Source organism: Astyanax mexicanus, chromosome 19 (assembly GCF_023375975.1).
Source record: "Astyanax mexicanus isolate ESR-SI-001 chromosome 19, AstMex3_surface, whole genome shotgun sequence".
NCBI classification, from domain to species: domain Eukaryota; kingdom Metazoa; phylum Chordata; class Actinopteri; order Characiformes; family Acestrorhamphidae; genus Astyanax; species Astyanax mexicanus.
This window is the reverse complement of record NC_064426.1, coordinates 8783973-8802764: the sequence shown is the minus strand read 5'-3', so window position 1 is coordinate 8802764 and position 18792 is coordinate 8783973. Positions and strand designations below refer to the sequence as shown.

General features: G+C 36.8%; 3 gene segments (V, D, J or C); all 3 read left to right on the top strand.

The window, feature by feature from the left end:
- Window positions 1-771: 771 nt before the first annotated feature.
- Window positions 772-1233, top strand: LOC125784495 (immunoglobulin heavy variable 4-39-like). The segment is given in 2 exon segments: window positions 772-823; window positions 908-1233. Coding segments are annotated over 2 exon segments (378 nt in total).
- Window positions 1234-10234: 9001 nt separating this feature from the next.
- LOC125784494 (Ig heavy chain V region 914-like) lies at window positions 10235-15701 on the top strand. The segment is given in 4 exon segments: window positions 10235-10286; window positions 10371-10445; window positions 13913-14070; window positions 15465-15701. Coding segments are annotated over 4 exon segments (522 nt in total).
- Window positions 15702-17892: 2191 nt separating this feature from the next.
- Window positions 17893-18469, top strand: LOC125784357 (Ig heavy chain V region 5A-like). The segment is given in 2 exon segments: window positions 17893-17953; window positions 18060-18469. Coding segments are annotated over 2 exon segments (408 nt in total).
- The last annotated feature ends 323 nt before the right edge of the window (window positions 18470-18792 follow it).

Genomic DNA, 18792 nt, shown 5'->3' with positions numbered 1-18792 from the left:
TTTTCTTTTTGTATTTTACTAAAACCGAAAAGGTTAAGATAGAATAGAAAATAAAATAAAAAAATAACACACCACCACCCTGCTAATCATTGAAGAACAGGGTGAAAGAATAATAATAATAAAGTATGCAGATAGACAGATACAGAACTACAGTCTGTAATTATAGAACTACAAAATGATTCTATATGATCAGTGCAGCTGAAAAGATGGACAATGAGTGTAGAAATAATAGGTGGTCATAATATTCTGATGTAACTGTGTAATTACTGTATATTTTAAGGATTTGTCTTAAATGAAAAGGTCAGAAAATTCTCTTAACATTATAATACTTTCATTGCTAAAATACATATTTCTTTAAATTGTTGTTTAAAATTTTAAATCTTGTTACACAGAGATAACCTTGTCTGAGGTGATTCCACTGAAACTCATCAGGCTTTTCTACACACAGTTATCATGATCTTCTTCACTGGTTTAATAATGCAGAGAGTCTGCATTTCTGCCTCTAGAGGGCAGCCTGTGCATATCATATAATATTAAAGATTCAGTTCAACATGATAAACATTATTTTCCATAATTTTTAAATATGTGGTTAAAGTATTATTTGGTACATTATTGTTTAATACATTTTTTCATGTTTTTCTGTGTTAAAACTAAGAATCCAGCACAGCCCCCTTCTTTTCCTTCATATGCAAATCACCATTATCTCCCATGATATCAGCAGCATCTCCCTCTCTCTCCATCAGCTCTCCTCTCTCTAAACGCTCCACAATCATGTTGACTTCAGCTTCACTGCTGCTGCTGCTGCTGCTGGCTGCCTCCTCGTGTGAGTGTTTGAACTGAAGCTGGATTTGACTTCATCTGGTTTATTAGTGAAAATATACAAAGCTTTTCTTCTCTCTTTTCACAGATGTGTTCTGTGCTACTGAGCTCATCCAGCCAGACTCAGTGCTCATCAGACCAGCAGAGACTCTGATCATCACCTGTAGAGTTTCTGGAGCTTCTATCACTGACAGCAGCAGTCACTTTGGAACAGCTTGGATCCGACAACCTGCAGGAAAAGCTCTGGAATGGATCAACAGCATTTATTATGATGGGAGTGTAGCTGCTAAAGATTCACTGAAAAACAAGTTCAGTGTCTCTCGAGAAACATCCAGCAACACAATAACCCTACGAGGAGAGAATCTGCAGACTGAAGACACAGCTGTGTATTACTGCGCTCGAGACACACAGTAACAGAAGAATCTACAGAGCTGTACAAAAACCCCTCCAGTGTGTGAAATAAATTAAACTATTTCATGTTTGTGAGTCAGTTTGTGAGATTAATTACTTTAACTTCTAATTTAAAACAATTTATGTTCTTTATTCTGAACATCACTGTAAAAAGTGTTTCTCCTTGGAATTGCTCTGAATAACTTTTGACACCTTTAAAATACCTGTATAATGTTGAATTAATTCAATCCAGTACGTCTGAGTTAAGATTCAGAGTAATTCACTAAGAGCTGGTTTCCCCAATTAATGTATAGTCTGGAAAAATATTTGTAATGTAAAAAATACACAATACTGATGACACTAAACTTACTAACAGTACTAATATTTAACACTTCTTCCTCTATCTCTATTAAATGTACTCAACATCAACATGCAGCACATTTTCTGTAGGACTGAAAGTCTCTATTTCAGCCTCTAGAGGGCAGAATCTGCTTATCTGACAATATTATTAAACAGTGGTTCCAAACCCTGTTCCTGATCATTTCTAATCCAGCCAATCAGATCATTACTAGATCTTCCTGGGGGGAAGGTGGTGAGATAGAGCAGGAGAACACTGAAATGTTAGAATTACTACATTATAGAATATTTTACAGTCATTCTGATAAAGAGAAAAGGTTTCAGGTTCACATCATCCATAATGTAAATGTGTTTTCTGTTCTGAAGCTGTTGTAGATCTGAACACGTGGCAGTGAGGTGATGTTATCTAGATGCAGCACAAACTGTGAACTAAAGTATAGTATAATATTCTGTTTAAGTGAGGGATGAGAATGAGAAGAACTCCACAACTTCCAACACAATCATCTCAGGAGCACCACAGAAAAAGTAGTGAATAATTGATAAAGGAAATTGTTGATATTGATCACAGTAATTTAACTTATTATTAACATTGATGAACTTTAAACTATGTTTTCTGCACAATTAATCTTGATCTTAGAGGTTTAATTAAATGTTTTACTTAAAAACAGAAGACAATAAAACCAACCAATCAACCATCAAATCACAGTTTCAGCAGGTCTGAACTAGAACATCAAAAACTGAATTAAACTGATGGATTATAAAGCAGTTTAGTCAATTTGAAACTTCTGAAATTACTTTAAACCAGAAATGTGTAGTTTTGTATGTGTAGTTCTGATGTAATGTGTATAATTATCGGATAAACTGTTGATAAATCCATTATTAATTTATAAACTGACTATATTCCCATTACATTCATGTTCATGATGAGTGAATGTATAACTACAATTGTTTATAACATTTTAACTGTGATGTTTCTCCATATTCTAATATATCAGAGGAATTCACGATGCTCATTCCAGATCATTCCTGCAGATCAGGCGTTTTAACCTATAAATCCTGTAGAGGGCGGGGCATGCAAATGATGCTTTTCTTATATAAACCCAGACTCTAACTGCCCTGTTCTCACTGTGGTTTTACTTCAGAAGCAGCAGCCATGAATCCCAGAGTGCTGTGCTGTTTAATTTTCACATTAATGACTGTAACCAGTGAGTAGATTTATCTGTGAATCTCTGATATCATTTATAGATTAATGTGAGATTGTTATGTGTGTGTATCTGAAATGACTGAGTGAGTGTTATTATATTATTTAACAGGTTGTAGATGTCAGACACTGACTGAGTCAGAGCCAGCGCTCATTAAACCTGGAGGATCTCACACTCTCACCTGTACCTACTCTGGGATTGATGATAGTGATGCAGCTATAGCCTGGATTAGACAGGCTGCTGGAAAAGGACTTGAATGGATCTCATACATTTCAGCACCAAGTGGCAGAGATAAATATTACTCTCAGTCAGTTCAGGGAAGATTCACCATCTCCAGAGATAACAGTAAGAAGCAGGTGTATCTGCAGATGAGCAGCCTGAAGACTGAAGACACAGCTGTTTATTATTGTGCTCGATAGACACACTGATACAAGACCCTGCAGAGCTGTACAAAAACCCACATGTAGTTTCAGACATGTATTCTCAGTTATGAGAAGTACTCATAACACTTTATAACCTCTTCATCAGCCTTTAATAACAACTGACAGAAACCTATGGTCAGTAGAGACAGTTACACCAATAAAAGAAAAATACTATCTGACACTTGCTGGGCCAAACCTTGAAAAGTTGTTTGTTAGTTTGGTCCCTTTAAACAGTTATAAAGACAGCATTTGTCAAATACATTGTCTTTTTAACTCCAGCAAGTTGTACTGCCTACTGATTTTAAAACTTTACAAATGTCTATGAACCCTTATGTGAACTAATGTAGGTGTTATGTAGCTTAAGGAATGGTGCCCATCATCAGAGTGTAACTAAATTACCTTATATTTTATGCAGTTCACTTATTAAAGCAGAATTTCACGAGATTTATAATTTCTTGATCTTTGGCTCCTAAACTTCAGAAGTAGAATTTGTGCTTTGAGACTCTCCTTAAGAACACATGTTTAACACATTTAAGTTCAGGACAAGCTGAGAGATGTTACAGTAATTATTACTTGGATTATGCAGCGTTAAGCAGTTTTAGTGAGCGTTTTCGTAGCTGCTACACCAGAGTTATATAGTGCAGTTAGCATTGATCTGGACAACAAAACAGAAACAAAAATATAAATATAAAAAGAACTAGTTATTTTGTCTGTCGGCAATAGACAGACTTAAATTGCCAACTGATATTACCCTTAATTGCCCTTAATATTCCTTAATATCTCATATTCTCTCATGCCCTTTCCACATTTGCAATCCACTTTTAAATAAAGATTCTCTGTTCTGAAATCTGATTTTAAATATATAGATGTATTAATTGTATTAGATTATATTAGATGTATTAAAAAAATGTGAATTTTCACACACAGCCATGTTCTACACATTTCTGCTAATGCTGAGCACAGCAGCATCCTGTGAGTCTCTTTTAAAGTTTAAATGTACAAAAGGTTTTACTCTATAAATGAAGCGATGCTATTGGTCTTCGCTGTTCTTTGTTCTTTTTTAAACAGTGTGAAATCACTCTCACTCAGCCGAGTTCAGTGATTATTAAGCCAGGAGGATTTGACAGCCTGTCTTTAGTATATCTAAAGATTCCTCCAGCAGCTCCGTCACTTTACAAGCTCAGAACATGCAGCCTGAAGACACAGCTGTGTATTACTGTGTGAGGACACGCCCACACTTGCTCATATCTGCAGAACATTTAAACAAAACACACCTGCATGTGCACCAGCACACTAAAAAACTAAAGCAAAGTAAAACTCTTACAAAACTGCAACGTTTTCTTTGGTGATGTTTAACAAAACTTGCTCAGTAATATGTATCAATATAAAAACAGGCTTAATGTCCATAAACTGTACTTATTTACATTATACTTAATAAAATTACATAATCAGTGTTCAAATATATGAAATCTGTTTTATATAAAAAAAAAATGAACTGGACCCTGTTTCTCAAAAGCATCTTAAAATTAAGAATATATTTATATAAAAGAGATCAGTGCAATACTGTGATTCTAATTCAGTCTGTGGAGAAATATATATTTATATTATAATTGACAAAGCTGATTAAAACTGATTAAGTTATAAATAAAAATCCAAAACAAATGTGGTGGAAATCCTGTAAATAATTTAAATAATGACTACAGCACATAATAGGACAGTCTTAAACAGATTACAATAATTTATGAAAGTTATGGGCTTTTTTATTGAACCTATAAGGACCTTATCTATATGGCTATATATACAGGATGCTTATTTACATAAAGAATTGGACTCATATTTAAAAAATAAATAAATATTAATTGCATGGACTTGCATACAGTAAGCATAGATTTTTACAGTAAGTGTTAATTATTAAATGTACTTGTTCCACCTATGTTTTAATATGTTTATAAAAATAATAAATTAATTGGCATTTCTGTATATATATAAATATACTGCATGTTGAATGTGATAGGATGCAGCACCTGTGCAACAAGTCCAGTCCTCTAAACTGATGGGGCTCAGGTGAGGGGCGGAGTCACAGCACAGGACCAATGAATGAACAGTCCCCCTGATGCCAGCAGAGGAAGACTTTACACTTTTTCCTGCGACTGCAAACTAAATATATTTAAGAGTAATTCACAGATAAGGAACTAATGGAACATATGAGTAAATAATCAAAGCACTGAAATTAATAGAGTTTTAATAAAAAACTGTTTTATTCTGAGACACTTTATACTCTGCATTTTCAAATCAGCACTTTTAAAAATGCTTCATCAATAAATCCACTTGATTAAGAAAAATTCATTATTTTATCATGTGATACAATCACCTACGCATTTATTTAAATTTTGAGTAAATTAAACAAATTCTTTACTTTAATTATTGAACTGATCTGAGTTAAAGTAATGTGTAAGAATACAGTGGAAGAAGAAAATCAGAAGAAGGGGGTGGAGCTAATGATAAGAATAATTCAGAATAAAAGCTTATGCAAATTCCCTGTCCTCTAGCAGCTTCTTATTGTCAGTCATCACTCAGTGTTTCTGATCTTCTGCTGGATAATCATCACTCTGCTGTCTGTAGAATGGAAGTGAAGATGTTCTGCAGTTTTATATTATTGTCTCTCGCTACAAGTAAGATCCTGATTGGCTGATTTTCTACTGAATGTTTTCATTCTGAATTCACTCTTATGTTCTTCTGTTCATTCCTTCTTTTCCTCTCATGTTTAGGATGTTGGAGTCAAACTCTGATACAGTCTGAAGCAGTGATCATTACACCTGGAGGATCTCATACTCTCACCTGTACAGCGTCTGCTCTAGACTTTGATGGCTACTGGATGGGCTGGATTAGACAGGCTGCTGGAAAAGGTTTAGAATGGGTTTCATACATTTCACCAGGTAGCAGCAATAAACAATATTCTCAGTCAGTTCAGGGAAGATTCACCATCTCCAGAGATAACAGTAAGGATCAGGTGTATCTGCAGATGAGCAGCATGAAGACTGAAGACACAGCTGTGTATTACTGCGCCCGAGTGACACAGTGACAGAAGAATCTACAGAGCTGTACAAAAACCCCTCCAGTGTGTGAAATGAAGAACACAATCTTTAATATCTAATATATTATTACTCACGTCAAATTTAATATAGACGTAAATGATTAAGAGAAAAAAAATATATGTAATATTAATAATTTTATATGGATTGATTTTCTTCTGATAAAAAAAATGGTTTTGGTTAAAATACATATTAATAGGGGAACAAAACCTTCATGTGGATTCTAAACATATTTAATTTAATGCACCATGTCTGAGGTTAAAGATTTAATAAATTTACTCAGAGCTCGTTTTCAGATTAAGGATGGATTAAGTTTAGTAATGATGAACTAATATTGGAAGTTGGGAACCTTTTTCTGATTTAGGCTTAATCTGGGTCTTGGAAAGTTTTTATTAGTGTATGTTTGTGTTATTTTGTGTTTTAAATAAAGTGTGCATCAAATTATTACAGTTTTATTCCTGCATAATAAATCATAAAATAACAATATATTAATAAATTCATTGATATATCTAAAAATCAACATGCATCACATTTTCTGTAGAACTGAAAGTCTCTATTTCAGCCTCTAGAGGGCAGAATCTGCTTATCTGACAATATTATTAAACAGTGGTTCCAAATCCTGTTCCTGATCATTTCTAATCCAGCCAATCAGATCATTAGTAGATCTTCCTGGGGTGAAGGTGGTGAGATAGAGCAGGGGAACACTGAAATGTTAGAATTACTACATTATAGAATATTTTACACTCATTCTGATAAAGAGAAAAGGTTTCAGGTTCACATCATCCATAATGTAAATGTGCTTTCTGTTCTGAAGGGGTTGTAGATCTGAACACGTGGCAGTGAGGTGATGATTTCTAGATGCAGCACAAACTGTGAACTAAAGTATAGTATAATATTCTGTTTAAGTGAGGGGTGAGAATGAGAAGAACTCCACAACTTCGAAGACAATCATCTCAGGAGCACCACAGAAAAAAAGTAGTGAATAATTGATAAAGGAAATTGTTGATATTATTCACAGTAGTTTAACTTATTATTAACATTGATAAACTTTAAAATATGTTTTCTGCTCAATTAATCTTGATCTTAGAGGTTTAATTAAAATTTTTACTTAGAAACACAAGACAATCAAACCAAGCAATCAACCATCAAATCACAGGTCCACCAGGTCTGAACCAGAACATCAAAAATTGGATTAAACTGATGGATTATAAAGCAGTTTAGTCAATGTGAAACTTCTGAAATGACTTTAAACCAGATATGTGTAGTTTTGTGTGTGTAGTTCTGATGTAGCGTGTATAATTATCTGATAAACTGTTGATAAATCCATTATTAATATATAAACTGACTATATTCCCATCACATTCATATTAATGATGAGTGAATGTATAACTACAACTGTTTATAACATTTTAACTGTGATGTTTCTCCAAATCCTAATATATCAGAGGAATCAATGATGCTCTTTCAAGATCATTCCTGCAGATCAGGTGTTTTAACCTATAAATCCTGTAGAGGGCGGGGCATGCAAATGAGGCTTTTCTTATATAAACCCAGACTCTAACTGCACTGTTCTCACTGTGGTTTTACTTCAGAAGCAGCAGCCATGAATCCCAGAGTGCTGTGCTGTTTAATTTTCACATTAATGACTGTAATCAGTGAGTAGATTTATCTGTGAATCTATCTTTGATATCATTTATAGATTAATGTGAGATTGTTATGTGTGGGTGTGTATCTGAAATGACTGAGTGAGTGTTATTATATTATTTAACAGGTTGTAGATGTCAGACACTGACTGAGTCAGAGCCAGCGCTCATTAAACCTGGAGGATCTCACACTCTCACCTGTACCTACTCTGGGATTGATGATAGCAATGCAGATTTATCCTGGATTAGACAGGCTGCTGGAAAAGGACTTGAATGGATCTCACACATTTCAGCACCAAGTGGAGCCAGTAAAGAATACTCTCAGTCAGTTCAGGGAAGATTCACCATCTCCAGAGATAACAGTAAGAAGCAGGTGTATCTGCAGATGAGCAGCATGAAGACTGAAGACACTGCTGTTTATTATTGTGCTCGACGACCACACTGATACAAGTCCCTGCAGAGCTGTACAAAAACCCACCCAGATCTACTGGGAACACTCATACAAATATGATATAAACTCAAACAGTATTTACACTAAACAGACTAAAGTACTGAGATATTTATTCATTCATATGCAGGAGCTCATCTAGTAATAAAGTGCCCAACAGTGGATTAAATGTGATGTGGTGTTCTATACGTGCCCAAAACAACACAGTAAACTGTATTTGATTGTAGAGAAACTAAAGGACTGTCAATAATGGTATAAACAAAAACTAAAAAACTCTCATTCTTAAACTTGCAGCAATTCTAGAAATGTCTATTTCCAATTTAATCCAAACTTCATCTAGAATGAACAGATCTTATATAATAGAGCAAATTACCTTTTTATTTTATTCACTCCTGTCCTTCAAACAGTTTAAACAGTCTGTCACTGATCATGAGATGATCCTGCTTTTTCTTTATTATTATTATTATTGTTATTATTATTATTCAGCAATAATACTGTTAATGAAGTCAGGATGTTGGATGACCTTCACCCACCTCATCCTCAACTCTCAACTCATCCTAAAAGTATTGGATGTAGCTCCATCATACCAGAGATCACAGTTCCTCTGCTCCACAGCTCAAAGCTGGGGCTTTATTACACCCCTCTAGATCATACCTGCCATCAGTTATCTGCTCCAGAGAATCCTGTTCTATCAGCAATACTTTTCTACAGCTGTACTAGATAAACTGTATGTATATATTTTTATAGCTGTATCACAGCAATGGGTGCAACTTAAAGTAGCTGAAAGAGTTAATTTAAACTGGTGTTCATAAACATATAGAAATATGGATATTGTATGTGTTCACAGTAAAAGCAGGAGACAACATGATAAACAGACTGATTCTGATTACAGTCTGATGAATTTAATCCATTAAGACTTTGCTATTTAGCAAGTGTTTAAAGAGGAAGAACATTAAAGTTGGTGTTTATTTAAGCCTCTAGGAGGCAGTCTATGCTGCAAATGATGTGAAGGAGGTCTGTAAGATTACTGCAAACTGAACAGACCTAAGAAGACAGTTTTGGTTCAATAAACAGGAAAATAAGAACCTCTTTAGATGCTGAGAAAACTCCCCTCCTGAAGTAAAACACACTCAAATAATAAGATAAATATAATCAAATAAATATAGAATTTGTGGTGATAATAATTGCATATCACAGAGAAAATCGAGAAATTCCTGATCTGTTATTGTAGATTCTTAAGATTCACTTTCAAACCTTTAGTTTATTTAATACATTTTGTTTTAAATCATACTCCAAATCACAGAGAGGACTGAATGTTTATCTTTTAGCACTGAAAATCACTGTGTAAATAACTTTAAAATGTTTTATAATAACTTAAAATCAGACAGTGTTTAGTTTATCATGATTAATATCCAGATCTGGTTCTCATCCTCCAGATCTTATCATATCTTACCTGAAGAAAAGGCCAGAGCACAATATGGTAATAAATAAAATAAATAAACATTGAAGATGTGATCATGAATTTATACTAATAAAACATTATTCACTGCATGATGAACCTGGGTGACATTCATGATCCCAAACCAGCTCTGCCCCATCAAGTCATGACCTCCATCAGAGCTCTGAAGGTTCCTGTGATATCTAGCACCAAGAGATAAGCTCAGTGAGTTGTGAGTTAAAGCCTCCATAGAACTAATTAATGATGTTCCTTTTATTCAGCTCAACCTACAATAAAAATCATCTTCATTTCTTCACACCCACCCACTTTTCCTTCATATGCAAATCACCCTTATCTCCCATGATATCAGCAGCATCTCCCTCTCTCTCCATCAGCTCTCCTCTCTCTAAACGCTCCACAATCATGTTGACTTCAGCTTCACTGCTGCTGCTGCTGCTGCTGGCTGCTTCCTCGTGTGAGTGTTTGAACTGAAGCTGGATTTGACTTCATCTGGTTTATTAGTGAAAATATACAAAGCTTTTCTTCTCTCTTTTCACAGATGTGTTCTGTGCTACTGAGCTCATCCAGCCAGACTCAGTGCTCATCAGACCAGCAGAGACTCTGATCATCACCTGTAGAGTTTCTGGAGCTTCTATCACTGACAGCCGCAGTCATTATGGAACAGCTTGGATCCGACAACCTGCAGGAAAAGCTCTGGAATGGATCAATCTTATTTATTAAGATGGAGACACACGTGCTAAAGATTCACTGAAAAACAAGTTCAGTGTCTCTCGAGAAACATCCAGCAACACAATAACCCTACGAGGAGAGAATCTGCAGACTGAAGACACAGCTGTGTATTACTGCGCTCGATATGAAGCACAGTGCTGTAAGATATCAGCTGAGACGTACAAAAACTCACTCACAGCTTTCATGAAGGAGAAAGTTTAGCATAGAAACAAACAAACGTGATGGAATGACTGAAGAAAATAAATAGGTTGAGAGAAAAAAAATCTTACTAATTGCCCTTTACTTTCCTCTTCTTTAAAATGTCTTACAGTTTTTCTCAATTGGTTTGGCTCATTTCTTGAAACTGAGATGACATTCCTATAACTATAAGGTAAATTGGCCAAACAGACTTACAGTTCTTCACAACACTTCAGATAACCAGCAAAATGTCATATGTCTCCCAAAACGTTCATTCTTGCTTCAAAATGAAGTCTTTCTCCCATATAAATAGTCAGTACCATAAAAATGGTATAGATCCTTCTCAATTGCTTTGGCACATTTTCATTCATTTCGTCCTCCTGTCAAAATAAACTGGACGGTGCAGCAAAACTACATGGATCCTCATCACTGCTCATATCGCTCCAAAAACAGTTTACCCACGTGTCAAAACTGATTTCCTTTCTCACACAAATCATCAGTGCCCCCAAAATGCATTGTCCCTTTGGCATTGTGTAAGTACTGCAAGTCAAAATGCTTAGATGTTTTGTCTTTATGGCAGAGGTCTAGCTAAAGGAATACAATTTTCACACCACACACACTGCACTCATTCTGCTGAGGTAACTATTATTATTTACAAGTACATCTTTACACATTACTGTAGGTAGAAAAGAAAAAATACTAAGGAAAATGTATCAAATATACTATGTGTAAAAAATACAAAATCCTGCAAAAACAAAACAAACTGCCGTCTTTCTCCTGGTCATCTTCCTGGCCATCCATCCGCTGCAGTCTGTTTGGCCATAAATTCTCATGAACATCGCATCTGATGTGTTCTTTAGCAATGTACCGTGGGAAGAATGCCTGAGCCATCCTCTACACTGATCAAAGCATCAAAGAACTAGCAACAGGCCAAGATGTGGATAGAAAAAGTATACACACCCCTGTTCAAATGGCAGGTTTTTGTGATGTAAAAAAAATTACAGTAAGACAAATAATTTCACATTTTTTTCTACCTAATTTTTTCTACCTAATGTGACCTATAACCTGTACAATGCAATTGAAAAACAAACATAAATCTTTCAGGGAGGTGAAGTAAAAATAAACAACTGAGATATTGAGGCTGCATAGGTGTGCACACCCTTTTATAACTAGGGGTGTTGCTGTGTTCAGATTTAACCAATTACCTTCAAACTCACTTTAAATTGGAGTCAGCACACACCTGTCAACGATTAAAGTGCCTCTGATCAACTCCAAATAAAGTTTAACTGTTCTAGTAGGCTTGTCCTGACATTTTTGTAGCCACATCTTCCAGCACAAGCCATGATCCACAAAGAGATACCAGAGCATCAGAGGTATCTCATTATTTATAGATATCAGTCAGGTGAAGGCTACAAAAGTCATTAAATATACCATGGAACACTTCAACTGTCATCATCAAGTGGAGAAAACATGGCACAACAGTGACATTACCAAGAACAAGACATTTGACAAAAATTGATGATAAGACAAGCAGAAAACTGGTCAAGGAGGCTTCCATGAGGCCGACAGCAGCACTGAAGGAGCTGCAAGAATTTCTGGCAAGTACTGGCTGTGCAGTACATGTGACAACAATCTGCCGACTTCTTCATATGTCTGTGCAAAACAAACATCCAGAAAAACATCTAAGCTATACTTTTTTTAATTTTTTCAAAAATTCATCTGATATCTACCAAACGCATGTGGGAGAATGTGTCATGGTTTAATGAAACCAAGGTTAAACTTTTTGGACATAATTCCAAAAGGTATATTAGATGCAAAAACAACACTGCTCGTCACCAAAAGAACAGCATACCTACAGTGAAGCATGGTGGTGGCAGCATCATACTTTGGGGCTGTTTTTCTTCAGTTGGAACTGGGGCTTTATTCAGGGTGGACGGAATTTTGAACAGTTCCAAATACCAGTCAGTATTGGCAAAAACCTTCGGCCTCTGGTAGAAAACTGAAGATGAAGAGGAACTTTATCTTTCAGCACAACAATGACGCAAAGGACACGTCTACATCAACAAAAGAATGGCTTCAGCGGTATAAGATTAAGGCTTTGGAATGGCCCAGCCTGAATCCAGACCTGAATCCCATTGAACATCTGTGGGGTAATCTGAAGAGGGCAGGGCACAGGAGATGCCCTCACATTTTGTCAGATTTTGAGCGGTTATGCAAAGAAGAGTGGAAGAGACATTAAATGTGAAAAAAGTTATGAAATTATTTGTCTTGCTTTAATTTTTTTTACATCACAAGAACCTGGCATTTGAACAGGGGTGTGTAGACTTTTTATATCCACTGTATATACAGCAATGCCAGCGTTCAAAATAATAGACAACAGTAGTAGTAATTACAATAGTAATGTGGGACACTCATTTTCGTCAAAACCTGCTTTCATCTGTTACCTACTCACCTGATTGTAATGAATCTATGAAATGTTCCAAAATATGTGTTCTGTATTGTATTACAATTTCTTAACTCATTTTGAGAATAGAGCAGACTATTCTGCAGAGGATGACTTATATGATGAAATTGTGCTGACATGTTTTGAAGAGAACGACCATTACACTGAGAACCAACCAATTAAGATAGATCAACAAGATGCATTCTTTTGGAAAATGTACTAAATGTAGGATGGTTGTGTTAAGTGTAGGCTACTTGTATATAACCATTTGCAAAGATGTACTAAGTGCTTGAGACATGTACAAAGCATTTGAAATTTGATGAAAGCAGTGAGAAATGCCATTCTGTTATGAGGAACCGCAAGTTAGTTTGGGGATGTTATTTTGAGAATGTCATCTCAGTTTCAAGAAATGAGCCAAACCAATTGAGAAAAACTGTAAACAAAGACTAAATAATCAGTACTGTAGAGCCTTTTACCCTGACTGTCTGTCCTTGTGACTCATGCAAAGTGACTCAGTCCTTCTGTCTGTATAAAAGGAAGATCTTTTATTTTAACCTCTCAGCATCTTCAACTCTTCAATAGATTCCCACACACACAACAGACAGTCATGTTCTACACACTTCTGCTAATGCTGACCACAGCAGCTTCATGTGAGTCTCTTCAATCTACAATTAAAAAAATAAACAATAGTAATTTGTTCTCATTTATCTTTTTTCTTCTTTCTTAAACAGATGTTCATTGTGAAATCTCTCTCACTCAGCCGAGTTCAGTGATGATAAAGCCAGGAGGATCTCTGAGCATCAGCTGTAAAGTATCTGGTTATTCAGTTACTGATAGCAGCTACGCCACAGGTTGGATTCGACAGCCTGCAGGAAAAGCTCTGGAGTGGATAAACCCATTGGCGTAGGAACCGGGGGGGAAACAGGTGGATTTGTCCCCCCCAAAAATGAAATAGTTTCGCTCAGCTCAGTCGTACTGTTAATGAAGAGACCGACCGCTAAGCGCTGGGAAACCAATCACGGTGCCGGTTCAGGGAGAAAGTCCCGCCTTTCAGGAGAAACAGCCAATCAGCTCGCTGGTCTTGCGAGAAGAGTTAGCGTGCTGGTGAGATTTAGAAGCGGTGTCCAGCATCAGCTGGTGTTGAAGTAAATCTGGATATACGGCGATTTTTCTAACGGAGCTAACTATGTGACCTGTGTTGAGATTATTTCTGATAGCTGGTTAAAAAGACTCCTCTCCAAATCAAAACACACAGATTAAACCCACCGTGTGATTATAAACTGCAGCTGTGTTAGTCAGTTAGCTTAACTTTGGAATTAGCTAGACAGGGAGTCAAAGCTTAAAAAACATATATGTTATGTTCAGCTTGCCCTGATATGCCTGATCAGCTAATCACAATTTCATTTTCAAATTGTGTTTATTAATTTAGGATTGCAGGACTTACTGTAAACTATAGTAAACGAAAAAAATAGTTAGCTAGAAGCCAGATGTAGTGGATAGTCAGAATTTAGTACAATACTTTATGTTGGTAGTTTAAAGCAGTTTATTAACCCTGATCTCTGCCCTAAAATTGTGTGTTTTCCACCAGATCCAACTGATTAGCTAATAAACAGTCCTCCTGAGTTTACCTGTTTAAATCCTTTTCATTATGTATGTCAGCAGTGTATTAGACACATCATACCTCCACTTACTTTATTAAGTGCCTTTAAAGCAGAGAAGGCAGTGGGGATATGCAGTAGAATGTGTAGGAACAGGGTTGAGAAACACTGCTCTAACCTGACTTCTGTTTATTTGTAGTTCACAGTAAGACTAAATCCTGAGTAAATAGAGGGATTCCAGGTGAATCCAAATGTTTTTTTCTTTAGTCTAATATTTATATTAACTTCTGTCAAAAATCTCTATGAAACGTAAAGTTACATTCTTTTTTTCAAAAAAGGACACCATCATAAGAAGTGCTTTCAGTAGAAACAACTAAAAGCGCAGATGATAACTGATCAGTTTTTGTCATATATGTATATAATTCAGACATTTCACGCATATTTGTTTAAATGTAATTTGGAGTAACATGGCGGTTGTAAAGTCACCTTTACTTGGATGTAACTAATAATAAACAGAGTACAGAAAAAAGGGATTATTTGTGATTAAAAGTAATTCCTTAAATGTTGTTCTAAGAAACTATATGGGCTTTGGTGCATATTAGCAAATGTGTCCCCCCCAATATCAAACCCGCTCCTACGCCCTTGGATAAACCACATCTGGGGGGGGGGGGGGGGGGGGGGGGGTGGAGACACTTACCAAAAAGATTCTCTGAAAAGCAAGTTCAGTATTTCTAAAGATTCCTCCAGCAGCTCCGTCACTTTACAAGCTCAGAACATGCAGCCTGAAGACACAGCTGTGTATTACTGTGTGAGGAGACCCCACAGTGCTGAAAACATACCCAAGACCCTTACAAAACACACACACACACACACACACACACACATGCAGTTCATATGCCAACACATGGATGGCCTTTATTAATATTTAGGTTACTTTTTCACTGTATATCTTAACATCATAAAGCACACAGTGAAGTTTAAATAGTGATCAAAATTTTATAAAATTGTGCTCAATAGAAATTTAATTATTTAATTACTAATTTAATAGTAAGTCAATTTAATGTTATAATACAGTTTGTTTACAATATTAGAGTGACAGGATGAATTAATTGGTAAAAAAAAATGTGTAGCTAGTACCCTGATGGGTCACTTCTAGCCTGGATACAAGATCAAATATGAAGACATAAAGTTTAAAAACAAAAACAGCACATTTGCCCACAGATGTTACAGCTGGGCTTTATAAAACCCTGGGATCCTGCACACTCTTAGTTTGACAAACTGAATAGTGGCATGTTCCATAAATACTGGATTAACCATAAATCTGGTGAAGACATTCCCGGGAAAACCTTGCTGTGTGTGGGTGAGGATTATCCTGCTGAAAAAGGTAAATCGGTGTCCCTATATCTGTTCTAGTGATGACCACATTTAGTATGTGAATGATCCCTATATCATCACACACAGTGTCAGTCCAGAGCTCACCATGAGGCATCCATACTCAAATCTATCCATCATCAAATCCTAAATAGAACCTGAATTTGTCAATTAGGTTTAAAAACCCTAGAAGTCCAGGTTTCTCACTAACAACACCACAGCAAAGCAAATCCTGTTTCTCCCAATCCAATGATGTGCCTCCTCTTAAAATCTGTCTAAAAACTGGGTAAAATTGTTTTGGATTGTGTTGTACAGGAATGTCTAGGAGTCAGTGATCTCTTACCAAGTGCTATACTACCAAAAAGTAGCCTAGAGAGCCTTTTCAAGAGGAAAGCACTTTTACACCCTCTAATGGCCAGACCCACGGCCTAATCAGACCCTACCTGTTTCATTTACATTCCCCGTTTTCTATTGCGTTGGGACTGTATAGGCTTGCCCTGTTGCTGGTTCCCCTACAGGAGCCCGTAACTGCTGCAGCAATTGATGGACGGTCACTGAAGCCAGGTGTGATGTCTCCCCAAACACAACACCTCATGCTGCGAGTCGGGTCCTATTCTGAACGGAATTTGCAGTTGATTTTGGGTTTCCACTTCCTTCAGCGACACAACCTCCAGCCTGCCAGGGGGGCAGCCTGTCGGTTCTCCTGCCTTCTCCCCCCAGAGCTGCCAAAAGCGCAGACCCCGATCCCAAAGGGCCTGATCTTTCCCGGGTACCCATAGAATACCAGGACCTCCAGGAGGTGTTCAGTAAAAAAAGGCCCAGATACTGCCCCCATCTACCTTCTCTCTATATATATAGGGGCGCCGAGTGGTCCAACGGTCTAAAGCGCTGCTACTATGAGTGGGAGGTCGCAGGCTCGAACCCCCTCTCATGCAGCTTTACCATCAGCTGCAGGCGTTCAGAGGGAGCACAATTAGCCTTGCTCCCTCGGGGTGGGTAAATGGCGCTCTCTCCTCATCACGATCTAAGGTGGCGCCGGGCGGCACGAGGCGTCTGTGAGTGAATGAATCGGAACCTAGATGCTGTGCTTTCCTCCGAGTGCGCTAGCTGCTCAGGCAATAATTGATCAGCAGCAGCTCGAAAAAAGGGGTGATTGACTTCACACGTGTCGGAGGAGGCGTGTGCTCGTCCGCATCCTCCTAGAGTCGCAGTTGCCACTGGTGATGGGGACGCACAAAGGGGTGAGACAATTGGATAGCCAAATTGGGAGAACATATATATATATATATATATATATATATATATATATATATATATATATATATATATGTATATGTATATAGTTTTTTTTTTATCTGCCTTCAGATGGTTAATCATGGATCAGATTAAACAATCTCTTTATTGTCTACTGATATTTAACACCTTCTTATAATCTAATTCTCTACGTAATTAATTTTTCCATTGAATTGATCAACATTTTCTATTATTAATAACAGATGCTAACCCCACCTCACACACACACTTCATTTAACCACTAGAGGGCAGTCTAACAGAACAGTTCATAGCTGTAATAAAACAAAGACTATATAATCAGTACTGTAGAGCCTTTTACCCTGTCTGTCTGTCCTCTATGCAAAGTAATTCAGTCCTTCTGTCTGTATAAAAGGCAGATCTTTTATTTTACTTCAGTGCAGAACATCTCAGCAACTCCAACACTTCAATAGATTCCACAGACACGCAAACCTACACAACAGACAGTCATGTTCTACACACTTCTGCTAATGCTGACCACTGCAGCTTCCTGTGAGTGTCCTTATGGAGTGTCCTTGTGTACATACGATTTTATAAAAAAAAAACTGTATTTCTTACTATTTTTACTAATTTGTCTTTTTTCTTCTTTTTTAAACAGATGTTCAGTGTGAAATCTCTCTCACTCAGCCGAGTTCAGTGATGATAAAGCCAGGAGGATCTCTGAGCATCAGCTGTAAAGTATCTGGTTATTCAGTTACTGATAACAGCTATGCCACAGGTTGGATTCGACAGCCTGCAGGAAAAGCTCTGGAGTGGATAAACTACATCTGGGGGGGTGGAACTATTAGACAAAAAGATTCTCTGAAAAGCAAGTTCAGTATTTCTAAAGAATCCTCCAGCAGCTCCGTCACTTTACAAGCTCAGAACATGCAGCCTGAAGACACAGCTGTGTATTACTGTGTTCGCTATAGAGGCACAGATGTACAAAACATAGGAGTGCATGTACAAAAACATCAGAGTTGAACCACAGTGTCAGAAACATGATGCTCTGTGCGCTGGGTTGGTGGTGAGCTGTTAGGAGGACCATATATGAAGTATTATCTGTATTGGGCAGTTCGTATAGAAACTGTAATGTAGGGGTTTATTTCTATTCCTTTTATTAAGATTGCAATCTTACTGTGTAACAGGTTATTGAATCAGGCAGCAGCAGAAGGCCATGCCAGGTTCAAATTTTGCCTTTCAAGATCAGAAAGTTGAATATTCAGTGAGCACAGTATAACCAAAACTAAAGTTAGCAAAAAGAAAGGGTTAACAGGGGGTAAAGTTTGCCAAGACAACATTTTGCTACACCATTACACAGCATCCTTCAATCTGGTTTGATGATTTTTTAT